The sequence below is a fragment of the Amblyomma americanum genome, chromosome 4, assembly GCF_052857255.1.
Source record: "Amblyomma americanum isolate KBUSLIRL-KWMA chromosome 4, ASM5285725v1, whole genome shotgun sequence".
Lineage (NCBI taxonomy): Eukaryota > Metazoa > Arthropoda > Arachnida > Ixodida > Ixodidae > Amblyomma > Amblyomma americanum.
This window is the reverse complement of record NC_135500.1, coordinates 105,764,997-105,791,607: the sequence shown is the minus strand read 5'-3', so window position 1 is coordinate 105,791,607 and position 26,611 is coordinate 105,764,997. Positions and strand designations below refer to the sequence as shown.

General features: G+C 43.9%; 1 protein-coding gene across 1 annotated transcript in view; it reads right to left on the bottom strand.

The window, feature by feature from the left end:
• Window positions 1-26,530, bottom strand: part of LOC144129737 (MAM and LDL-receptor class A domain-containing protein 1-like) — a 142,438-nt gene extending 115,908 nt beyond the window's left edge. Inside the window, exons 1-10 of the mRNA XM_077663823.1 lie at window positions 26,507-26,530; window positions 23,683-23,773; window positions 22,008-22,148; window positions 20,708-20,872; window positions 18,607-18,713; window positions 14,437-14,533; window positions 12,741-12,914; window positions 10,061-10,206; window positions 8,112-8,228; window positions 4,479-4,602 (exon numbers count right to left, since the gene is read on the bottom strand). Of these exons, the coding sequence (XP_077519949.1) occupies window positions 4,479-4,602; window positions 8,112-8,228; window positions 10,061-10,206; window positions 12,741-12,914; window positions 14,437-14,533; window positions 18,607-18,713; window positions 20,708-20,872; window positions 22,008-22,148; window positions 23,683-23,773; window positions 26,507-26,530 (1,186 nt within the window). The remainder of the gene's footprint in view (window positions 1-4,478; window positions 4,603-8,111; window positions 8,229-10,060; window positions 10,207-12,740; window positions 12,915-14,436; window positions 14,534-18,606; window positions 18,714-20,707; window positions 20,873-22,007; window positions 22,149-23,682; window positions 23,774-26,506) is intronic.
• Window positions 26,531-26,611: the final 81 nt, after the last annotated feature.

Genomic DNA, 26,611 nt, shown 5'->3' with positions numbered 1-26,611 from the left:
GCGTAACATGTGATGCACTTCGAAGGAAGAAGAACACTCATGAATATCGCAGGCAGAACGATGGCTGGTTAGTGATAAGCCCATAGTGCGTAAGTCCATCAACTTTATTTAGTGAATGTCGGCAACTAAAATTGATTTTTTTAATGAGAGTGAATGCGCCGCTACGCCGCGCTAGTCACATAGCCCTTTCGTGCTTTGTTCGATTATGGCCTAAAATCCCCGGTAAAATTTAAAATCTTGACTGCAGCGTCATTCTGAAACCACTTTACTTTTGGTGTGATTTTTAAACCGCAACATATAACAGCACACCGCCGCGGTGGCTCAGCGGTTGTGGCGCTTGACTGCTGACCCAGAAGACGCGGGTTTGATCCCGGCCGCGGGGGTCGAATTTCGTAGAGGTGAAATTCTAGAGGCCCGTGTACTGTGAATGTTAGTGCATGTTAAGGAACCCCAGGCGGTAGAAATTTCCAGAGCCTCTCACTACGGCTTCCTTCATAGCCTGAGTCGCTTTGGGACGTTAAACTCTGATAAACCATGTAGCAGCACAAACGACGGGTGACGGAATGAATTTCCCGATCGTAGAAGTATGTGATACGAATTATGATTTACTTCTCGCGCGTTATTATCCCGGGTACTCCAATATGCGGAGGGAAATTAAGCTTTATAGGGATGTTATGCAGTGTTCAAGTTAGCAATAGAAGCATTCGCTGAACCATACAAAAGTCAGAACAGGCGGAAAGGTTCACGCTTAAGAAATTAGAACCAAATGCATAAATCAACCGGGTGAAATTATGGTGTATTCTCCCAAATGCGTACGATCCGCACTGCACCTGCTGCAGAGAAGTGCTTATTTATGTCATATGATATGGAAATGCTTATTGCTAGGAACAATGACCAGCATTTGCGGACGGGGAGGAAGCGCACTCCCACTAAACAACGCAGATTTATTTTGGTCAATAAATGTTTTTCAAAGAATCACGCTTTTCCTTTTTTCCTCGAAGCTGAGGAACAAAATACGCCACGAAATGAACAATTTTACAATTTTCATTTTAGTAGGCTGATAAAGAAATCGCCTGCTCAGTTTTGGAGATTCATGTTGTCAAAAACAGCTCGTGCTGATACCTCATCAAAAACGACCACTCGACGTCTGACGACATAAAAATGTCAGATGGATTCAACTAATATTTCAGATTGGTCTTCACTTGTGGTAACGAATGCTTACCCCATTTTGCTAAATGAAAAGGCTTCCTGCCACTCATGATTTGGATACGACTGAACCGGGCGTCTTTAATCTTTTTATTGAATTTAGACGAGAGAATCTTCTATACGCGATGAAACACATAATCCCTTTTTGAAGAGATTGCAGAATGGTTGTCTACATTCCTAACGGTCATCTTCAACGCATTCCTGTCGTCTGGTACGTTGCCAACGATAGGAAACTGTCCAAAATAAAATAATTTTTTAAAAGTGGAAATAAACAACTTATTTCAAATTAAACGCCCATAGTCCCAACCTGTTCTTGCTCTAAGTTACTTGAGCACATCATTCACAAACATATTACCATACTTCTTGATACACATTCTGTTTCAGCAGCTTAGCACTGCTTTAGGCATGGCTTCTCAACAGTGACTCAAATTGTTGAAACATTTCACGACTTTTCCTCGCTATAAATGACTGAAGCTCAATGGTCGAACTCTTCCTAGACTTAGCCAAAGCATCTGACAAGGTTTCGTTCTCGAAAGTATCAGTAAACTTCGTGGAATACTAAAAAATATAATTATTTGTAACTGGCAGCATGCATAACTGACCTCTTCACATCAACACGTTGCTTATAGAGAACTTCTTTTTAAACTCTTATCTATTGCATAAGTGTTGCGCCAGGGTTCGGTAACCGGAGTTTTACTTTAAATGCGAAAGCATTAATAGTCTTAATACTAGAATACCCGGCGGCGTGTGTTTTTCAGTGTGTGTACTCGCAACTGGTACAGAAGGTTCCAGCGATAACAAGGCTAGCATGGTGACGTCAGGCTGCCGTAGTACGCACACAGTAAGGCTAGCACCGCCATTTCAGGCAATAATATACACGTCGTTCTTTTGTATATAACCCAGTGGGTGACCTCAGTGCAGCGTCTGTTTTTCCAACTACATTCTTAGAGAAACTGTGAGTAACCGTTTATGATACAGCGTTCCGGGTGGTCTCATACGATTTCTTTTTGTATATAGCTTACGTATGCTAGTCAAGTTGGGGGGTTAGCTTGCGACAGAGACTCGAACATATGAACCTTCAATTGCACGCCTTCCCAAACTCTTTACCTCCTACCTCAGGCGCGGTTGAGGTGTCTACCGAGATTAGAGATAGTTACTGTGCCATTTATACTCCCCATAACAAATTTTGCATTAAAATCGTGACGCAACCATTCATCGTACACCGTTGCGGCTGCTGTCATACGATTTCTCGTTGCATACAGCATACGTGTCTTAGTCAGGTTGGAGGCCAGCTCGCGACAGCTATTCGAACAGAGCATCCCGGTGTTTCACTCGGACCTTTCTGGATTCAGCATTTGTAGAATAAGCGTTGAGAAGGTGTCTTCGTTTCAATTCTCAGTGCGCAACCTGCGTCGAGGTTGAAAGCTCACGATGACAAACTGATACTTTCGCCTTCACAGCACGCAAGCAGTCTTAAGTGATATCTGAATTTTTTTGCTTGATATAATGGCATTGTTGATGGTTGTAGAAGAAAATTGCGCCTGTATGCTGACGACTGTGTGCTGTTCTTTGTTATAAGTTTGCATGATGATCAAGTTAAGCTGAATGTTGAGCTCAGTCGCCTATTGGAGTGGTGTAATACGTGGAAGATATATGTGAATTGGTTTAAGAGTGGCTTTAACCATTCCAAATAAGAAGCGTCATTTGAATTTTGACTAGTCAGCAGACGGAAACCACCTTCTCTGAGTTTCAGAAAACAGGTATCGAAGTCATCACATAACTCGTGATCTGCGTAGAGATCACCGTATTACCAGCATTGCTAATAATGCCATGGCAAAATTACATTATAAGCGATGTCTTCGTAAGTCATCAAAGGATGTCAACTTTCTTCCCATCAAGTCTGTCGTTTTACCTCTTCTGAAATATGGTAATATAATGTCGGACCCATTTCCTTAGTCAATATCAATGAAGTTGAAAGGATTCGAGACCATGCCGATAGGTTTGTCTTTAATCAGTATGACATTACAACCGTTATTGAAGTCTGGGATCAGCAGGTTTGAGGGCATTATCTGATATAAATAAACTTTCGCGCTTGCGTTTCCTGTTTACTGTTCAAAAGGTAAGTTGAAAAACAACACATATTATGTCACATTTCCTTTTGACTACACTACGATAGGTAGAAATTCTTTAATTCTGCTGCCTTTTCAAAAAAGAACAATGCTCTTAAATACTGATTGCTTCGACGCTCGGTAGTCGAGTGCAACGGCCTTGGTAGTATGTTTAGTGAAGAGGATGACATGGATGATTTTCAAGCGTTGGTTTAACTTAGTCTGTGAAATGTGTTGTCTATCCTTTACTGTGTTTCAAAGAATTGTTTTTCCACTCAAGTGTAATATATCATGTCGAGTATCCTTTTACAAGGATGTTTTTTTAACGGTGTGCCGTAATCATTTGTGTTGATATATTTCCCACCCTGTCAAGGCGCCTACCTTGGGCTAGCAGCATTGTAAAAAGGCTACAACAATACGCAGGACTTGATGAAAAGAAGTCTTAGAGGCTGTGCGATTTCCCATAGATATATGCCTCAAGATGTGCATTGCAAGATTTAGTAGTTTAAGAAGTTTGCACTGCCTTCAGAATAATTTCAAAGAACTGTTTGTTGAGAAAGATATCTGCACTATCTGAGAGTGTTAGCGATACTTAAAATTACTTTAACGTTTTCGCTTGAAAATGTACGGAAACACTTCTAAGCGTACTCTGGAGCATACTCTCGAGCATAATCTGATATTGATGACCCGTGCTCGAAGTGCATGCACAATCGACCGTCTCTCTTGTGACACGACGAAAACACTGGCGCGGCATGAGTTCCTATATATTGGAATGATAAACACCTTTTCTTGGCACCGCTAGGGAACCAGAGAGCAGGAAGCGCCACTTTGGCTAATAAATAAAAGTAAAGTTCGATTTTTAACTTCAATGTTTAACTTTTCGTAAAATTGTGGTTCTTTACCAATGTAGGTTATCTTCTTGCTTCTTTCTGAGGTGTATTATTGTGATTTCTGTGACGGTTCGTGTAATTTTTCTATTCTCTTTTTTACGCAACCATCTTTTCTTGCTCTTCTACGATACTGCTGTGTTTGGTTTCCCTTCCCCTCACACCCGCCGCCCAAAAAAAGCTGATCATAACCGCTTTGATATCGGAATGGTTAGGTTTTCCTTCTAAATGGGCCAATTCCTCTAGGTCTGCCTAGTGTAAAAGGCACAAAACTCACCAACAGGCAGGGCGTTGGCAGTCTTCGGTAAGGTCTCGCATAGGTCTGTTTCGTTTATTGTGATGTCGTCGAGAGCAATGTAGGCTGGTGTAGATGCCGGTCCAACAGTTGCTTGAAAAATTAGCTTGAGAAAAAGTAAGAAGAAATACGGTTAGGCAATTGTTTTCAAACAACGCCATATTTTTGCGTGCTCAAGTGAAAGACCAGACAGGTTCTGGATAAAAAATAAATCCTGCCTGAGTAAACGGTAACTGATCACGCGTGCTACCACTAAGCCGACATTTGACATAATTTGATTAGGGAAAGATGTGCAAATGTCACTTTAACGCTTCTCATCTCTGAACACTCTCATCTTTACAGAATTGGTTCGGCGAAGCCTGGTTCAGCCGCGCCAGGAAACACGATGTGTGGTGCCAAGATTCGATGCCCACTCTAGTGCGTCAGCAGAGTTTCACCGGTAGAGGGTGGACGTTAGACGGCGAATGTTTGGGACCTATCTGAAGCGGCTGGCTTTGTCATCATCATCATCATCAGCAGCAGCTGTCCTGCAGTAGCCTGACGCCCACTGCAGGACAAAAGCCTTTCCCTTATCTCTCCAATTAACCCTGTCCTGTGCCATCTGCGGCCACCTTATCCCCGAAAAATCCGGCCAAAAGTTCATTCCCACGGGATACATGTAATATATCCCTGATAAACTAAAATACACTAATGCAGACACCCCATCAGCACGCATGCTTGTATGACAAAGTTTTGACATGCGTAAAATGCGAAGAAAAAAGTTTACATTCGTTGTTATTAAACCCGAGCGTGAAAGAGAGAGCGATGGGCCCACTGAGTTGGTAGAGTCCGATTTCTGGTATTCTCATTATTGAGAGCCGCAATTTGCAGCGGCGCAATCGCTATTGAAGCATTGTAACGCTATATTTATGCACTGTCGAGCCGGTGCATATAGCATCCTGCCCTTGGCAGCCGGAATCTGCATATGTGCTTTTAAGGGCCTTTGCGTCTTAGGAACAAACACAAAGCTGTATCGCTTATATATTACGTGTCATATGAGTAATTCTCGCCATGAAATAGGAGACCAGCGAACGTAGCGCGCACCTTTTTCTGCCACCTGCTACCGGTTGTCGTTGATAAGAACTAAGTTGAAGAGTTTGGAGAGCCTGATTGAATGGGATAACTTTCTTGTGCTAGCCATCAGGTGACGATTTTTGACGGCATTTGTCAGGGTTGTGGTCGCGTGAACGACCTAGGCTAACTACTGCGGGGGAGAAGGGGGGGGGGGGGGTCTTTGACTACATATTCAGAAAAGCGCCCGTCAGCCTTGTGTTCCGAGCAGGAGCGCCGAGCTTACATCGTTACGTTACCGCGGTTGACGCGAATGGTACCACCCATGTCGAAATGCTCTTTACAGGCGCAGACGTTTGTAGGGTTAAAACAAGAGGTACCAGTTTTCTATCGTAGCGTAGCGCAATTCACTAGGCCAGGCGAGTAATGACACTTTCTCCTTTGTCTTCCTAAGTGTGACGCGGAAACAAGGTACATATCGTAATCAATGGCATGCATCGAAGTACTATGCAAAATGTACCGTACATGTTGTGATCCAGTCGGTCAGGATATCAGTCCATCGCGCTCCCAGTCATCTCGATGACCCTCGATGATCGGCAGCATCGCGGTGCAGTAATCGTAATATCGTACAAAACTGTTCCGTAGCGTCAGGTGCAAGCTATACGAGCAGTAAAGTATTTTAGCATCCTTTAATATTACTCCACTTCGTACCGCTTGCATCATAAAGGGAGATATCAATGAGACTTTACAAACGAATTTAAGTGGCGCCGTGCTCAAAAATTATCCCTTTTATCATGCGATGAAGCCAGTAAAAGTTCCTGAAACGCCCTGATATGTTTTTCCCTCTATATCACGCCACATGGCGCTGCGTTGCAATAGGAAAGAAAAGCTCAGCTTTTGGGATCATCAGCCAGAAAAAAAAAACAGAGACAACGGAACGAGTACGCTGCCTGCGCCTATAACTTAAAGTGATATGACCTTTGGATGACAGTGCTCGTGATTACAAAGTAGCGATTGGACAAAGGCCTAATAGCTCTAGAAATATTTTCGAGAAAAGTTCGAGAATAGTTCCTAGAAAGCACTCCGGATCGAATCGCAGGTTTGATACAACGACTGGCAACAAACTCATGGCACCCCCCTCGACCCCACCACCACCGGTGGTGACGCAGCCGTGATGGCGTGCAGCCTGTGCTTGTCTTTATCTTAACGCCGGTTCATGATTCACGAGCTTCACAATACCACTGTCATATTTTAATAACCATTCTGTCATTTCAGGCCACCTTGTCTATTACAGCACATTGATAGCGAGTTTAAACCAAATTAGTATGCGCCATTCCATCTTAACCTATAGGTACCATTCAAGTCAAGACTGCTCAGGAAATGTAGCTGCAGCCGATTTCCTTTTTTGGCACTTTTGTCACACGCATCTGCAACCATTGCCTCTTGTACGGATTCCTCATGTTTGTTGTCTTGCTATACGCTTTTTCTTACGATCTTGCGCTTATTGGTATAGGAGTTAAGATGTTTCGAGTTTACTTTCACAACGTTTACCTCTCTATTAGGAATTTTCTCGTTTTTCGGACTTCTTTTCCGCAGCACTCGGTCCTGCTTTGCTCAGGTTCTGCTTGCTCAACCGCAAAAAAAAAAAACGTGCGTAGGTGAGGTAGGCAGTATGGATTGACCGTAAACCTAGGAAAAGTTATTTTTGTTGTCTTTAAAAACTAGCACAGTATCAAATTGTTTAAGGGAATATTTGGAATATAAAAAAAAGTTTAATAACATTCAGCTCCCTGACTGCCCTATAAGTGCCGCCAAGTTTTCAGTTGCACTCAGCTCTGCGATTAGTTAGACTTTCATAGTTTTTAACAACACATATGTCACGCGCAGAACACGAGGCAAGAGCCTTGGGAACCATCTAGCACGTAGTTTCACGCGCGCTTTCTTGCACGCGTACTCGCAGATAAAGACAAAAAGTAAGCACGCGAAACCTTCCGAACACCTCGAACTGTACAGCACAGAACGCAAGTTTTTACAAAACCTTTTCTGCTCCTAGGATGCACCATTGCTTTGAATTTAGGACGCTTTATACGGGAGCAGGCTACCGAACGCAGACCTTCGTGCAGGATGCCACAACAAACTCAGGCGGGAAAAGGTGCATTACGACCGTGATTTAAAATGCTACGGTGGTAGTTTGCTCTCGGCCTCCCAGAAGATAGCGATAAAGCGTCAAACGAGGCCAAGGCATTGATTGCGTATGAAGGCATGCTTCCGATTTTTACACCTCCTGTTCAGAAGTATATTTTTACGCTGCCTCTTCAGGACAGAGGTATCTGCTCTTTAACCCGGCGTCGTCACTTCGGCGGACGCGGTTTTGCGACGCGCATCTCTTGTTTCAATCTTTGCTCGCACTTATCTTCAAATTCTTTCTCTTTTGTATACGTGGCAGCGACTGTGGCACAGCTTACGCCAGTGAGCTGTCCCTTGCAATTTCCTTTGCATTCTTCCTACAGTTGGAAGCTGTTATTTATTCCTTGCTAATGTGATGGCGGACGATTGTTCACTCACCCTGCTATCATGCGGTGCAGCAACTTGACCCTGGAGCCAAGTGACAGGACCGCCACCACCTTGCGTCCAGAGAGGCATTTGAACGCGATTTCCTTGTGCCGTGTTAAGGGCGCGGACCTGTAGGTAAAGGGGCGGGTCGGTGGAGAAGTATAAATTAAAACCAATCGTAGGGTGGCTGAAATCCTCGAAATGGCGAATTCTAGAAAACTGGACCTGAGCTTGAGTTTAAACCCTTACGTATTGCTCGTGAGGTCATCATTGTACTCATCGGTATTTACTTTGACGCGAGCACCAGACCTACCATACATATTGGTCATTCATCAAACAAGTTATGTTGAACATATTGTAATCAAGGACCGCTTCAAATTTTGTTTTTAGAAAAAAAAATCACTGACATTTTTAAGATGAGTCGAACAGAAATATTTTTGAATATCTTGTTTAACGCAGAATGCCAGCTATGGCGCAATTGTATATAGAGGTCTGCGTGCCATAAAACTGAAATATTTATGCTCAAGTACACGACTTTGAATTTTACTTGAAGGCAGTTAAGAATATTTCGAGCACTTAGCAGCTCTACCGACTAAGTGGACAGTATCGTAGTCGAAAACAACATGCATCCATTACTGATGGCTTCCCTAAGGGGGAAATTGTGGTGTGCAAATAATAAGGCATATTTTGCAACAATTCATCCTGCGATTCAATATTTTCGTTCGGTTATATCAGTCCGACTCGCTTTTGATCCAGGAGACGGCGACACACACTGTTTGCTAGATGCCCACCATGGAACCACATGCCCACAACTATCAAAGATTGAGTGGCAGATGAATACATCGCGCGATCGATTTTTACAAAACAGAGCCGTGTTATTCACTGCAAGGCAAAGGATAATGGTAGTGTGAAGAAAGGGCAGTGCATCTGAGATGCAGTAAAGTTTCCCTGCAAACTATGAGGCTAGGCAAATATGAAGCTAAGGAACAACTTCATTCAGTTCCATTCCAGGATCATGAAGCCCTTTCCGATGCTGGCGCAGCCAGATTAAATCGAGAGGAAGTGAGAAACGTGCTTCATATGCCATCTGTCCAAACAATCTTCAGCCAAAGATTAAAAATATACCGAAAGAGGATAGACACAACTTCTGTCTTGTTGCTGACCTTTTCACGCAGTAATACTCATAGTATTTTTGTGTTTCGTTCAACTTAATATATCACAAAAGGAAAGAACATTGCTTCTTCGCTACTCTGTTTCTTGCGAAAATGCGGTGCCAATATGTACAGCGGGTCAAAAATCGTTTCAGTGAACTTTTTATTTCGATGTGTGCAGTAGATGAGTTTTTCCCGCGTTGAAAAGGAAACGCGCGAATTATGATGACCGCAACCCCCGCCACTGTCACGGCCACACCCATGTTTTTTTTTTTTTGTGTCGTGTTGCATTGCAGAGCACACGTCGACCGGCATTCTGCGTGACCACGCGCGTGGCGCCGCGACTGCAGCGTTATGAAAAGCCGAATTCGTGAACACAGCCGCGTGCGATGATGCCACGTATGCGACGCGGGGTCAAAACGGTGAAGTGGGTGCTGGCGCCAACATTGAAAGCAACACTTTCGACCTGGCCGTGCTGAGTGCGGAAAAAGAAGCGAGTGCTCTAGTTTCCGGTGGCTATACGCAGACCGTAAACCTACACAACTGCGTTCCTAGTCGGCGGCTACCGTTTCGCTTCTGGCTCCTCACATGCGGAATCTGCGTGATGACACAGTGCTCTGTTTCCGAAGTTGGCGGTTTTCTTCCGGCCAGACGAAAGAAACTTCCTGGCGATGACTAGGAGCGGTGATTATCTACGGCCTGCGTATAGCTTTGGACTTTAGTAACTTAGTGAACACAACCGCTTCAAATTACAAAAAAAAATTAGGCAAACGCACAAAGAGTAGAGTCCACATGGAGTGGCATTCTTACATTGAGACTGGTATCCCTGTGTCCAGCAATTTGGTACCAGAATACCACGCATTGTGTTATTTTCCGGTTCATGGGGAGGCTCTCTCCTATGAGCTCGGCTTGGTCTCCATTCATCCTCTCGAAGTTGCTTACAAATATATAGAATCCTGTAAAAGAACAAGGCAAAATTTCTCTTCCCATCAGGAAATAACAGCACGGAGTGTGGTCTTTAAAAATATTGACTGCTTTGTGTTCCACCCGCTTTAATTGCTAATTACAAGCATTATTATACTCAAGCTCTGAAGTTGGTTTGGCCATAAACCCTTGTTTACTAAAGAACACAGCAAACATGCCAAAATGGGCTCCCAAGAAAATTCTTCCTCAAGAGCAAACTGCTCAATAAAAAAAATCTCGATAAACTTCATCTAACCTCCAGTCATTATGCATATCAACTATAAACTTAATATGGCTTACTGCGCAGTAGCGAAAGAAAGGGAGCATGCTGAAAAGCTTTTGCTGCAGGAACCGCTGGAATCTCTGCCCCTGCTGTATTCTGCGCTGACATCTTGCTGACAACAAGCTGATTGTGGACAATTTATTGACGACGACACGTGACGCTTTTAACCTTCCAAATTTCACTTTGATAAATTCCTTAAGCTCCCTAACCACATGAGTATTCGGAGAAGACGTCGAAGCCATAAGATGTAGCCTGTTCATATCCGACTCAATCGCACCAGTACATTTGCTTCGAAGCGTTGCCATGGGAAACCTCTTCTGGCAGTGCTTCCACCTCTGTCGTTTCCTTTCTTGTCGATCGCTTTCAAGTTAATTTAGACCCGCCGCGGATTGTGCTCGGCTACTGATTCGGAGTACCCGGGTTCGAACCAGATCGCGGCGGTAGCGTTTCGATGGAGGCGAAACCCAAAAGGCGCCCCGGTGCTATGGGTTGTCAATGAAAGATAAAGATCCCCAGGTAATAGAAATTATTCCAAAGTCGTCCAGTTTGGCCCCCTTTCTCTCTGTTTTCTTTCACTCCCACCTTCATTCCTTTCCTCCCTGCGCGGTTGAGGGGACCACTGAGAAGTGATACAGTTACTGTGCCATTTTCTTTAATTAAAAGCTACTAATTTAATTAGCGGAATATACACAATTTATTTCATATCGATTACCTGGGCCACCTCTTCATAACATTCGTTTTGCTGGAAGTCGAGAAAAACTATTGGTAAGATTTCAAGGATCGTATTCAATAAGCCGCCCATTTTACGTTGTCCATGTCACATCCATTCGGTCTTCTGCCAGGGGTCACTCAGGTATAGCCGCGGCTTTGAAACGCCTGTGGCAAGCTACCCGGCCATTGGGCGCTTGGCCATCGGGCCGCAGCTTTGGCTGCATATTGCAGCCAATGGCAACCATTGGACAGGCTCGGTTGCCTCCTGCCAACAGAGCGCTGCGATGCACCTAACCATTGGCTGCATATTGCATCAAATTTCAAGCAATGGTAAGGTCCAGTTGCCAACCACTCAATGGGCGGGTGGCTTGCCGCAGACGCTTGAAGGACGCGGGTATATCTGTGCGACCACTTAGAGCGGACCGAATGAACACGAAAAGGACAGCGGGAAATAGACAGCTTGTAGAATACGGTCCCATATGTCTTGTAGACACGGTAGTAATATTAAGGTGTATTGACATGAGCATTAATGCAGCAATACACAGAGGTAATGGGAAAGCAGAAAAACGAAGAGCTAATTTTATCTTTACGCTGCCAGGGCAACATGCTTCTTGCAAAGTTACACAGAGGTTGTTATATTCTATTGAAATCCTTACTAAACCTAAGAAACCATCGGCGTAAGGATTCATAATGCGCGACACAGAAACGCGTCTTTTGGATATGATGACCAGGATATGAGCTTCACTATTACAGACGACCAGTGACCGGCCGCGGTTGCCGCGACGTATGCGACACTTCGTCGCTTTTATGTTGTCGCTTTGATATGAAATTTGAAAGGATTGTAGGCGGAATAAGCTTATAAAGAATATCTTAGATGACTCAGCACAACGAATTTCTTTCTTACGGCGCGAATAAGAAGTGCTCGATGTGAAGCACTTTCAAAGTCCACATTTTCGTCTTACCTTACTTCATTGAAAGCTGTGCTGGTTACCTTGGACATTTTACTGCATGCAAGAACCGCCAACATCGCCATTCGGCGAAATATTCGTTCTGCAACATTTTACGGAATTAATCCACTGCTTCGAAAAAAGTTGGTTTTCGGGGAATAAAATGGCGCAGTATCTGTCTCACATCTCGGTGGACTCCTGAACCGCACCGTGAGGGAAGGGATCAAGGAAGGAGTGAAAGAAGAAAGGAACAAAGAGGTGCCGTATTGGAGGGCTCCGGAATAATTTCGACCACCTGGAGATCTTTAACGTGTGCTGACATCGCACAGCACACGGGCACCTTTGCGTTCCGCCTTCATCCGGGTATTCCGGATCAGTAGCGAAGCACCCTAACCACTTAGCCACCTTGGCGGGTTCCCGCTGCTTCCGTGGTGTCGTAATAGTGATTTTATTTTAGTAAAAGTGATTTGAGTGACTTCACGAGAAATAAAATTGGTCCCCATTGATGTAATTCAAATATCCGTAGACCACGGAAGGCCTCTTTTTTTATAAGTGCACTACTTTTTTGCTCTACATGAGAGCTTACCTGTGGCGTTACCGAAGGTGTGGTCCCGGCGCGGCCTGAGGAGTGTAGTTTTCACTGCTCCCCCGCCAAGCATCCAGGACAATCGGTTACCCTTGGGCCTGTTACCTCTGCCAGTAACGAAATTCTGCCAAGAACACCAGCCATCTTCGAAGTCGCAGTGTCGGTCCTCTTTGTCTGTAAGATGATACAATGAAACATTATTATGCGACCCGGTGAGTATTGCCAAGTTGATTTTGCGCCTTTTGAATCCATGGCCCCAGTTGTCGAAGTGTTGGATTTCAATAGAAGAACGAAAAGAAGAAAAGAATGCAAGAAGAGGAAATGTGAAAAGTATTGCTTTGATCCGACTAATATTAACCGGAGCACTGAGAATTAATTGGAAAAGACCCAGCGCTATAATAAATGCATGACTTCGTGTGAATAAAAGAATGAACTCTATGGCAATCCTTAGGAGAATTTTAATACGTTCATAGGTTTATCCTTCTAATTCAAACATCTCTCATAACCTGTCAGCACTGTGAGATTCTTTCTGACAAGACCTCTCGTCATGCGACAAGCCTTTAATAGGGCTGCCCCAATCTCAGCTTGAGAGAGCCCTTTGATCTTTTGCTCCAGCATTCTCTCTCTCTCTCTATTTGCAATAATTATCGTTTTGGTTTTCTTCAGACGACCTCATCTCACATTGTGAGTTGCTCTATTCTACGGCCGTGGCGAGCAAAAAGGAAGAAGGAAGCCAGTGAGATCAGAAAGAAGCAAGCGCCGGTAGGCTTATTTGAACTGCAGGAAAAGGAAGAGAGGGATTGGAGTGGTGGGAAATAAGAAATGGTACCAAACAAGGTCATACGTGCTCAAAATGTTCATGCTAGAGATATAGATTTCTTGTACATTAGTTTTAATTGCGAGAAAACTGTGTAGTTTTCTAAGAGGGTGTTATAAACATAATCATGAGAAAGGGCTAATCTTTCGATGCGTTGCAAATACCAACTTTTAAAGTATGTCCTGCGCTAAGGCGGCCATAAAAACCAACGGGGTGTGTTTCCTACAATGAATAGCAAAAGAGTGCAAACGTTACAAGGCAGAAACTGCTGATAGATTGGATGTAAATGCTCAATTTTGTGGTATGTGAAAATAAAAAGGCTTCCTATACAAGCTCCAGTTTAAAAATAGGCTTGTTTAGAGTTTCTGGGTACGTCTCTGAAATGTTCATGCATCCAAACAACTGATTCTAATCTCCATAGCTTCCGTATACAAGTTTTTCGAACAAGTTTCATTACAGAAAAATATCATATGATTGCGGATATTTTGGTAAATGAGAGGACCTTATTAAGCATCATGCAAGTTCCATGGTGGGCATTTTGATCTTTTACAAATGACGGGGTTGTGTATTCGAAATCTGCTTCGGAATTCGGATTTATGATGACTAAAACCAAAAACAGTGCGGGAGCAGATAGGATCTAGGTAATAAATACTTTATTTTTTTCTGTGTGACAAGAAATGCGCACCAAGGGCTATGTCTTCAGCATGACTTCTTGGAAAATAGTTCCCAACGTTGCGGTGATGCTAATACACAAAATATTCAGTTGTGACACTTGGTGTTTGAAGTTGAACGAAGTGCTCCAAGATTTTAATGTCGAGCTTGACCAACTAAACCACACAAATTTTCGTCTATTTAACAGCATGAATAGCTCGAACCCACCTCTGTTCCCCTTGCACTCCTGGAGTCGGATGCCATCAATGACGCAGAATGGGTTCGCAACATATTTCTCTGGTCGTAGACTGCAGGTGAACGCGAGCTGCGCAGACATAATAAAGAGTGGCATACCGGCATATAAAGGATACCTTCTATATGTTTATGATATGCTTGCAATGCTCCCTGACATATTGGAGCAGGTGTCCAAATAAAAAAAAATGAAACCGTTTGGACAGTTCGACGGTTGTATCACACTGAATCGCACGTTCTTCTACAAATGAATTGAACCTCCGTGCGATCATTTGTTGCACACACTAACCTAATGCTACCGACCAGTCGTTCGACGGTCCAGTCTAGACAGCAGACCGTCAACCGCTGATCAGCTTCGGGCAGTCAGGGAGACAAAACGCCAGATGTGTACGGTGTTGTGATCGCGCTTCCTTCCTGCTGTGGAATTCGGCGCAGAGACGTGACTGCAGGACTGCCAGAGGGAACGACAACAATAGCGTCCCCACGTGTTCGAACAGGAATGCCGGAAGCAGCGACGATAGCGTCCCCATAGCGACGATAGCGTTCAACAGGAATGCCAGCGACGACCATAAGCGTATTCGTTCCGGTCCTCGCCACGACGAAGTGCCTTATCAGTGTGGTCCCCTTCAGTCACGCTGGATTTGAACAATTGCCCAAGTGCCGCCCCTTCGACAGAGCTTCCGCGTTCTGGACACCAGTACAAGCTCTTTCGACACCTTCTGGGAGACAGCCTGCATTCCTGTGTCATGCAGGTGCCCTCCGGACGCACTTGCGCGGCCACCTGGAAGCCGCGGGGACGACAACGTGACCGGGTCCTGTTCCCTTTCCCTCGACCGAGCTGCGAATAAACATCAGGACCGCCCTGCCGTGGGTGGTACCATCAGTGCCATCGTGTGATTGGACATCTTTCTTCGAACTGTATTCCCCAGCTAGGGATCTCGGGAATACGAAGAGTATTTAAGGAGCTGCTGGTTTGATGCCTAGAGAGAGCCCCCCTTCTTGAGAGGTATCAGATACTCCCGACTCCTATGAAGCTCTCTTTACTGAGAACCACTCTCAGTTGCCCGTACTTGTACATAATGTAAATAGTCCTTGTATAAAGTTTTCCAAGTTTTCTTCCTCCGATCGTCCTCGTCTCTTCTCCTGCCCAGTCACGCTACCTGAATCCCAACAACTGGTGGCAGCGGTGGGATGCTGCTACCTGAATCCCAACAACGGACAACATAAGTTGTCACTAAAATAGAGATAAGGACGGAGGAGAAGACGACGTGGTTTCTGTGTATTGGCTGTGGTACGCAGCGGTGAATACAGCCATCCGCAACTACTTACCCCCCCACGTTTTCGTTGAGCAACGGTTGCCGGCAAAGATCACGCGAGTGCACTTTTACCGTTTTTTAAAACCGGTTGATTTTTGTGTTCTTCTCGCCTCATGTGCACTGCCAAATGAACCTATTTTAGATCAAGAGGCAGTCCATACAGCCGACTTGAGACTGTAGGCCTCCACACGGCTTAGTAAACTCCTCGTTGCGTTGAGTGCGACATAGCGAACTTGCTCTATAGGCTGGGCGTTTTTTTTTTTAAAAGTGTCCCCTAGAATCATGCAGTGTGGAAGCAAAGGAAGCAATATTCTGGTTCTATTTTGATTGAAACACTGGTACTAGCTTAGATTCAATGGAGGCAGACTGGAAGACCTTTCTTGCCCTAGTATCATGCTTAAATTGCAACGCTTGGTGAGTCACGAGTGTAACGTTAAGGCACGACAAGGTATCCGGGTATCCAGTAGAGAAAAAGAAAGCAGCACCCTGTAAACTAACGCATGGCACATCATGAAAAGAGTAGCTCTTGGTTTGAAGAACAGCAGAATCTTGTTCTACATCTCCCATTACCTATTCGCCGACGACCGCGTAATATTCAGGGAAAGCACATGCGATGGGGACATATTAATGCATCAATCCGACCTCGACTCCATCTCAACCTGGTGTTAACCTTGGCTAATGGACCTTAACGTTCACAAGTGCAAATTCATGCGTGTGTCTTCAGTGACTAATCACTTGCCCTCTTATTACCCTAACGGCTTGTCTCTAGGCTCTGTACACTCTTATAAATAGCTTAGTGTTCGCATTACTTAAGACCTTACCTGGAGTGTTCATATTACGTATGTCGTTAACAACGCCAACAAAACACTTGGATATCTTCGCCGTAACTTTGGCAAAGCAACTTCATCTCTGAAACTTCTACAGCACACAACACTCGTTTTACCTAAACTCGAGTACGCAGCACCAAAATGGGATCCTTATCACCAGAACTTAACGGACTCACTTGAGATGGTTCAAGATACAGCTGCTCAATTCGTTCTCTCTAACTACAAGAGAACTGGAGGCATAACCAATTTGAAAGCTAGTAGTCTCGGCCTGCCATTCCTTGCGTCTCGTCACAGAACACTTCGACTTCGCCTTTTTTATAAACTTTTTCACTATTCTTACTTGCGAAAAGACTAATTTCCCCCGCACATACATATCACCAGGACGGATCACGGCCACATAGTTGGGATACCATTCTGCTGAACGAAAACCTACTTTCAATCGTTCTTACCCCGGACATCCGACGAGTGGAATCACCTTCCAGCCCCACTGGCGTTAGTTAATGATCACTGTTTATTTCAATTACGCAGTAGCTAACATTGTATAACTAGCAAACGTCTGTAACTTTAAGCTCATATTTCTATGTTTCTGTGACCCTGAGGTTAGCTAAATAAAAAATGAATAAATAAATATAATTTCCAAAAAAAATGAAGCAGTTGCTTCCTTTTTTTGATCGGAAATGAACTAATGTGACTCCTATTCATTTTATGGCGCGATGAACGTCGCGGATCAACATAGCGCCAATGTTTCCAGCTCTAAGGAAAAGGTCACTATTCATAACAAGAATATGTTTAGCTGGCTTTCGACCCTAATATAAGAAATATGCTTGAATATAAAAGCAATGCACAGCGAAATATGTAGGCCTCGCTTAATCGTACATGCATATATATATATATAGCGACTGAAACGCTCTCGCAAACTAAATATATATATTTTCTCACTCTTTACGAGCTGAACTGCCGTTTGCCCTCCAATTGGCTGGTATGTTTACACTGAGTCGCTTTGGGACGCTAAGCCCGAATAAATCCTAAACAATTTTTGCGCATTATTTTTTCGGCAATTTGACATGCTATGCTGAAGATACGTAAGGCAAAAATATTGGCGCTGTCTTAGTGTAGTTACTTTCAATGACAAAGAAGGCCCAGCAACCGGCTATGTTAGTTAAGTTATAATATGGCTGAAAGTTCAGATGGTTATTGCTGTTTGCATTAAGATTCGTAATGCAAATTGCCCCTCAAAGGAGCCTACAGGCAACTTTAGCGAACTGCTACATTGTGCATCTTGATTTCGCCGCGAGTTACGGAAAATATCCGTTGTCGCAAAACAGCATATAGCTGACGGCTGGTAATGGCAGTAGAGCCGTTGTTGCTTACTTGTTGTTTACATTCGAAAAAATGAAATATTGTGTTTTTATGAATTTTTCCCTTTTTGGCCCCAGCAGTCAGTGCCGCCTAGTTCTAAACTTAGCATATAACCTGGCATCGCAGTCCGAGTGGCGTAGGGTTTTCATTTTAAGGTAATAATGTTTCAATGGAACACTTGCCTACGACACAAAAACAATTTTCTTCCAATATAATGCTTGGTACAAAAAACAGAAGCGGTAATTCTACCCTTTTGGTTTTGGCTTTATACTGATTACTGCAAAAATTTTTATTTGCGGGACTTTAAACAATATGACTTCACTGTTATGCTCAAGCTAACCGTCAGCAGGAGCTCCCAGTATATTGAAGAGGTGTGATCGCATTTCCGTCTTTCCTAGGAGGCAGTTTTTTCTGCCACAGCAAGACTAGACATTTGCACCGAGGTGTCCTTATCCTATTGTATTTACATTGGATATGAAAATCGAATTCAAGACCGCCTATATTTTCAAATAAAACAGCTGGCAATGTTAATCTCTCTTTTTAATTGCTAAACTAGGAATTTGCGTGCCAAATCACAGATGGCGGCTATGACATCAATAAGCCACATGTAGATATTTATGTACTTCCCACAATAGAGACATTACCTTGAAGTCCTTCTCGTCTTTAAACGCCACATCCACAGATGTCCAAGCACCTCTAACCAACGTTTTGGAGGACCGGTACCACAGCGTCTCGAACGCATGCGATCCTTCTGGAAGGCAAAAAAACAAAAACAAATGATCGTTTTTTAAATGACCCTCACATGAATTAGTGCAGAAATGCTCACACTCGCGTCATCTTAGAACGCCTGCATGGGAGTAATAATTTGATTCCTACTGCAATGAAAAGGACTTACTGCGACGGTGCTGCTTGCTGTTAGCAAGCGTGCTTCATCGCAGGCTGAATTTTTGCGGCCTCGTAGCTCTGCGGTGGCGGACTTCATGTCGCACCCAGCACTTCCATCACATGGAGGAAGGCTTGTTTAGCGCGCACACAAACATGCAAGCGAGAACGCAGGCTGAAGGAGGTCGAGTCGTAGAACGTAACACCAGGCCTAAACAGAACTGCTCGAGCTCTGCTCGTGTACGAGTCGACAGCGGGTGCCGACAAACCATATTAGGAGTCTTTCGCGTGAGCTGTTTATCGTCACCATTATTGAAGTTCAAAATTAGTACAATACGTTTATACTAGAGCAACCACGACGGCTAAGGAAAGCCGCTGTTTGAAAATTGAGCAGTGGTTGGAACTGACTGCATGCACTGTAGTGAGAAAGCAGTACTGGCAGGTTTATATTTCTAGAATAGCCAGCTTTGGTGGCATTGGGGTGAAGCTCAAAATCAATGCAATGAGCCATCATCACGGTGTCTTGGGGGGATCCTTTCTGTTCACTGTAACCATGGATACAAAAAAATTTACTACACATAAATGCCGGTAGAGAATGGTCGGCACCTGTTTTGTTTTGCATCGTGACTTGTGTGTGCGCGGTGCTTTTTGGTCAGCAAGCTGTGAACACGACCTGTTTTCATAAGCTGAACACCTCAAGCTCCACGACTGGAGTGTATATAATGCAAATTGATTTGGTATTATTGCGTTAATTTATATATCGCCTTATATGAGATTTCATGTCTTCAGTGACGCCTCTAGTATAGTGAGCTTGACAAATGCAGGCCCATAAGGAAAAAATTTTGCGTCGAAATGTGAGCCGAGAAATTAACTAAAATGGCACTCATGCAGGTGCGTTGCTTGGATCCACACACGAGCAAGGAGGAGGCTGCCGTTGACCGGTCTGCGTTTGGCTTGGACGTACGTAAAATGGTGCAAGGAGACTTATCCGGCATGTCACTCCGCCCTTGCGTGAAATTTCTCCCTTGGGTACCGCGAGTGCAGTTGTAGGGGCATACTGTTCCGCGTGTCGTACTCTTCTTGCCACTATCGTGTGCGTCACAGCTCTGTGTTTGACGCTTTAAGACAAACGCTGTACGTTGTTGTGGACCACATCAATCCTTGCTTTTTGGCACAGCCTCAAATCCTCGAATAATGGCCTCACTTATCGGCACCACTCAAGGTATTCAAAAAACTGTTTTCATTTCGGAGACATTCATGTTAGCGTGAAGTATTCGGACTCTGCAGCGTGCAGTCCATTATAGGTTGCCCTTATCTTTTACCCTATGCTTCCCATCACTCTTCCTATTTACTTGCCCTCTTTTCTTTTCCCCAGTGGCGCATAGCAAACAAGAACACCCTTGCGCTTATCCTCCCTCTTGTCCGCTTTTCAAATAAAGTGTGAGAACCTTGCACCTATATTTCTAAGCACCCGCACGTCAACCTGATTATATGTGGAACCTCGCAATGATTTGTCCTATTATGCGCTATTTAAATTATCAAAAGTGGTCTCGTGCTTTCCAATCTGTAAGGCATATTGACAAAATTTACGGTTTAACATATAATTTTTTAGTTCTCATTTAAAATGGTATGTTTACTATTTTGTCATTTGTGCAGATCTTCAAAGAACCGCGCCTCATGGTCTGAAGGTTTAGGTGTTTTTGACGGATGGGTCCTTAGTTTCGTTAAACGGGAAAATATCGCTTGATTTTTTTTTGCATGAGGCTTACGCATTCAAAAAGCTAATATTTCAGAACAGCTCCTGTACAGCGGAACGTGACGGTGAAAACTGCATGAAATATTTGAAGAGATGAATAAACGTACCTTTTGCAGTAACAGTAAGTTGGTAGGCTTGCTGTGGCACCTGCTGAGTCCACGGCAGGAAGTAGTGAAACTGGAGGCACTGGACTCCCGGTTGTCCAGGAATTTTGGGTGACGTTAGGGTCCCGCTCGTGTAATTACCCTGCAGACCCAGGTAGGCGACGCCACCTGTGGCAAAATCACACCCCTGGGGTTTGGTGCATTTTATTCTATGACGGTTGTTGAAACTCGACCGGACCTCCAAATTAAAGTATGCCTGTGTGCGCTCTCATTGGTACACACAACATTATGCAAGCGATGTAAGCGTGGCGCCAAGCAAGCATATTACATCCTCGAATTTGTGTCCCTCCTCCTCCATTCCCTCTCGTTTGACTACATCCGCTTTTTGGCCACTAGCAATGGTACAAAAGTTCAAAATCTGGCTTACAGTATAACAAATTATTTGCCATCAGTGTGACTGGAACTGCACTCCTCTCTTAAATAGCAAGGAGATAAACGGATAAGCAGTGACAAAACGAAATAGGAAGAAAATTGAACTTTGTAAAATGCCTGGCTATTTGTTAAAATCAGATTGGCTAATATGTTCTGTATGCCGCAGTGCGTCGCTTTCGCAAACTTCCAGTACAATAGCGGTGAAAATTTACTATTAGCGTTAATAAATTAAGCATTTTCGATGTGAAAGTGACACTCTGACCGATATTCAGTGATCCCAGCGGGATTCCCTCCATAAAGACTTTCGCTATAAAATAATGGAGAACACTGCTGTTGAGCAGCATCGCAGGGTGCAAACAGTTTACAACAGGGAGCGAAGTATTTTACGCGGAAAAGTAATATGTGCATTTGGGCAGGTACTGGCCACAGATGCACTCCATCAGAGGGAAATGGCTAGGAGAATTAGGTTGGGTTGGACGGCATTTGGCATTTACACACAGGTCATTAACTGCAACATACCAGTACTTGTCAAGACAAAATGCTGTAAGCTTTGAATCTAGGTAGTATGTTCTAATATGTGCAATGTCCTGCCAAATCTGTGGGTCCTAATATTGTGTTTAGTTAGAACTCTTGCAGCCATATGTCGGTTAAGGGCCGTTGTAGCAGGCTTATTGGGTTAAGCGGTTCACTACTCTTAAAGCGATTTACAAAATAAGGAGTTAAGTGAAGAAGGTCGGCCAAATAGACGCAGTTCATTGAATAATAGGAAGTATGGTAAGCGGAGATCTTGATGGAAGAAATGGGCTTTTCATAGATAGATGAAAAAGCAAAACAACTCGTAGTGAAATGGGCAGGTAAGTTGTATTCTCACCAAACGGCGTGCCAGTCGAGTAATCATCTTCAAAGAAGTTTTCTCTCCTGCTTCCTTCCAGTTTCCACTGGTTGTTTCCAGTCCCAAAGCTGTAGCCACAACTATCGTCCCAATCGAAGTCGCAGGAACCGTTGTTCAATTCTGTGGAGGTGAGAGCGAGATAATATATCAAAATAGGAATGAGAAAACGTACCTTTGCAAAGGGAGTATTGTAAAAGGATGCACTCCAGACATATGCCCATAAAGCGAACGATAGTATCCTTATTGTATTGCAGCAGTTTCAGATGCATTTCTGGTGTCCGGTTTTCTTCAGAATTAATTAAGTCATGACATCTAATATTTTGTTGCAGCTTGAAAATTTGCCCTGTTATGCTTTCTTTTGCTCTGCCAGCAACACGTGCTGGCCTTGTACTGATAGAAACGTTCTATTCATACAGAATGAACAGGAAACAAAAATAAGAAAGCTGTTTAAGCCCACGTGTGAACGTTAAACTCAACGCGCGTGGCTCCTCCAACTACAATTTATATTTAGAGTATTATAAGGGCAGCATATCTTACGTTACTAAGAAAACAGGGCAGAATTCATTGACTTTAATTGTGCAGCATGCAGCGTCCACTCCCTTTTCCTGCTACTCTCGTCCCGGAGATATTTCACATACTACATTATTTTCTTATCGTCGTGTCTCATGAAAGACTGTACACAAATAAAAAAAGCGTTTTTGAGTGAGAACAACGCTTTTTTGGCAGTCCAGTGGTGTAAGACATCAGTACATAGCTAAGAAGTGCTAACTAGCAGGCTTTGTAATTATTACTGTTAGGCTCCTTTATTATTCAAAGACGTTTAGCCCACCGTAAGTAATATCCATATCAGTTTTCAGAATTTCGAAAACGCTGTTACTGTCAGCACTGTGTCCAAACAAGTTATGGCTACACAGTGCGAAAATACATGCGCATTCGAGAAGCTGGCAAGCAAACCAACCTCTCCAGAGCAAGTAACTCCTCAAAATAGCCAGCGCAGCAAGCGTACTAATCTTTTCCTGGGTCATTTTTAAGTACACAGTGTTGAAAAATGGCACCAATGTCATGTGAAATCAAAGTAAAAGCTTTTTATTGCGAAATCACAAGTTCCCCATGTCCAACCGACTCACCGAGTTTGTTTGAAGCTCGACATTGAGAGTGACTTTGACCAAACCACAAATAAATAAATAAGTAAATAAATAAATAAATTAAATATTGGCGCGAATGGGACACGAACCTACAGCGGCGCGAACAGATCAGTCAAGCTGGCCAGCCACTGCACGAGAGCGCTATATGGTATCGCCGCAGCCGATCACGCCTTCTGTTAAACTGCAACACATTCTCGCGCTGTGCACTGGAGCACGTGATCGTCATCAACTAATACTACTATCGAAGTAATGTCGTCGCCAAACGTGCCGGCGACCCAGCAAAGCAAAATCATGAGCCAACCTGGATAAACACGTGCTTTCGCCCGTCTATACTCGGCTTAACTAAGCCAAAACCTGGTGGTATTAACTCCTTGTACACTGTTGATCATTTCTGTTCTGATTGATTCTGCTCATCTGTTCTCCCCCGTCTATTTGTTATGCGCTACTACTGGGCCGAAATTACTGGTCCGTAGTAATGGGAACGAAAATGAATGAATAAAGATCCTTACCTGAACCGCATTCACCACTGTCCACTGTAAGGTCATCGACGGCAAAAACAGCCTTTTCATAAAGGTCTTTAACAATGTATTTGATACTGATCTGGAAAGAAAGCGTTTGTAGCTAGTAACACGTCATATCTAAAGAAATACTGAATAAATAAACGCCTAGTTATGAGATGTGATTTAATTCGGTCTGACCTAAGTCATATACAAGCCTTTTTATAGCAGCCGCTGACTGACGCACTTTTTCAGGGCACTGAACTTATGATTAAAGATCGAGGAGTTCACTGTGCTCGCATCAGGCATTTTATCCACATTCCCTACTTTAACGGCTCCTTTGATTCCTGCGTTATGAATCCTATCAGGATCCTTGGTATGGTGCAGCGCAGCCCTGCTTCGGACTTGTCTAGAGTTATCATTAGGCCCACAACGTAGCTAGGTTCCCGCGTTTGTTTTTCGCGCGCCGCTACGACCACCCGGCTGCAAAAAAAAAAACAAAGCCACATCCAAGCCCCCGCAAACAAAACACCTCTGCACTATTTCGCCATTATTTCTACATTTGAATTTCGATAACTGCCTAAGGTGTACTCTTTAACCTTCTGATCTCTCATTTCAGAGCTTTTTGTTTGCGTGAGTACACACTCTTTTACTGACAGTATTTTGCATCTAGAAAACACAGGTTTACCGCAATTTTCGTGTAATCTGCCAAAAGCCAGCGTGTTTTGACTTCGGCTACCTAAAAAAAGATGGCGCCACTATTCAAACGGCGAGTGTTTCCATAATAAATCGGTGATATACAGGTTTTCATAAGCGAGCAAACCACTGATAAGGTTTGTCGCTCACTACCATACCATTTTTCCTCCAATACAGATGTCTTAGTAAAAATGAGGGGATTGAGTGAGCAACTGCTCCAACCACTTCGCCGTGAATAGCTGCTGCATGCAGTAATGGCGGTTTTCCATCGTAGCATAGATACTTTAGACAGCAAGATGGAGGGCCATCCTGAAACGCTGCTAAGCCACCATAACTCTGCTCTCCCAGGGAACAGATACACTAACTATTGGCTTGTTTTGCAAGAGGCGCAAGATAGTGGTCATATCTGAAAACATACCCGACAATTCTGAACAAAAGCATTTTTGAACGGGAACTAATTTATGAGCGGAATTTTTTTCTTATAAGACTTAACTATAACAGTCTTTATATCCGCAGATATCCTGTCGGCAGGCTTGTATTTTTTTTTTGCCATTAGAGTTTTTGCTATCGTAAGAAGCGTTGCCCATTGGCTTTCTACGCAAGTCTTCACTGCTGGATGAAAGGTATGGAAACCATTCAAAATTTATATTTTGCTACAGATTGTAATAATGGAATATTACCTTCACTATAACAGCAACTTACATTTTTCAAGTGAAAAAAAATTCGTCCAAGAATGTTGGACACGCTTGCCTGTCCGCTTATTAAGGCCAGATCTGCCGGCGGAGTTCATACCTACCATTCTCGGTCGTGGAATCTAGAAACCCAAGCACGTGAAGAATAAGCCTATCGAATTTCACCTTCGAAATTTCGATGTTTCACGAGAAAAAATACGCAAAAGTCTCTTAGAGGTTTTTCACGACACCTTTGGCCTGCCAATACAACGACACAAATTCTCTTTTGCAACCTCGGCATCTGTAACGACGTGGAAGGTTTTTATGCGTTCATTGGCGCTATCAAATGTTGCAACTATTCGTAGGGCACCTACGGGCTGGGAAAGGACGATGTTAATAACAGTGCGTGTTCAGCTTAGAGGGTGCCCTGACAAAAACATCGATAACGCTAACCGCTCAAGTTTTCGTAAGAATTCAAACCAACGGCAAACACCGTTAGCTGGCTTTGGATTTTGACATGCTTGCTTCCATGGCTGCCAATAACTTCTGTTCATGCGCTTAAAATAAGCTGAAGCACATGATATAAATTTTATGTAAGTCTTGTTTTTGCTATCTATGCGCAGTGCTGTTCATTTTGAATACGGTTCGTCAGCATTAGAGTAGATGTCGGAAAGCCGCTTGAGTGGGTTTCCACTTAACATGATCTCTGGAAACTTATAATAAAGAAAGCTTCATTTGCTTAACCACAGGATATTGCACGCATTTTCCCGCTAAAATATACTAGAATTAGGCATGACCATACCCGAGCACTCATCAACGTGCGTAGCTCGCACCGAAGGTTAGCAACGAATCGGCACAGACTCACAACACAGAATGCTGTAGCGCTTACCGTAATGCATCTGCATAATGCCAAATTGAGGTAAGAAAGAAAAAATTGGCTGCGGTTCAACCCGGCTGAACCTAGCAAAATGAGCGAAAATCTCGGCTGCACCTGTCCTTTGCCAGACAGCCACTTTTTATTTTGTCCCTCTCCACTCTGCGCACGTGATTCAGCGAGCGGTGGCACAAGTGCTACTCAAGAGGAGGAAGGCAGCGGCGAGGAGCGAGCACAGCTGCGGAGCGACGGCGAGTGAGGCACGTGATCTGACGTCACAGCCGCACCTCCACCTTTCCTCCTGGTTGAAGGTGATTGTCGAGTAGTTTTGCCCTTGAGCTTTGCATGCAGAGGGTATAGATTTTCACTGTATATGATACGAACTAGAAAAACCCCTGCCACTCGCAGCCGTGAACTAAACTACCGTGAAGCGCCGAATCTTTCCGACTAAAGGCAGCCATGTTAGCCCCGTCCTTTCAATTTTTGATAACGGTAGGCAAGTTGCGAGATCCTGCAGCCCTCGATTACGGTAGTGGCATAGTACTTAAGATTGCCGGAAATGGTTCGTTGGGCATCTGCTCGGGCATGTGCTAGCCTTCCGTTCAGTAACTGCAGCCATGACGGCAACATGTACATGCCTCTAACACCTTTTCCGGTTTCTTGCTGATAGGGGTGTGCCTGGTAGGTTAGGATTGTGGTA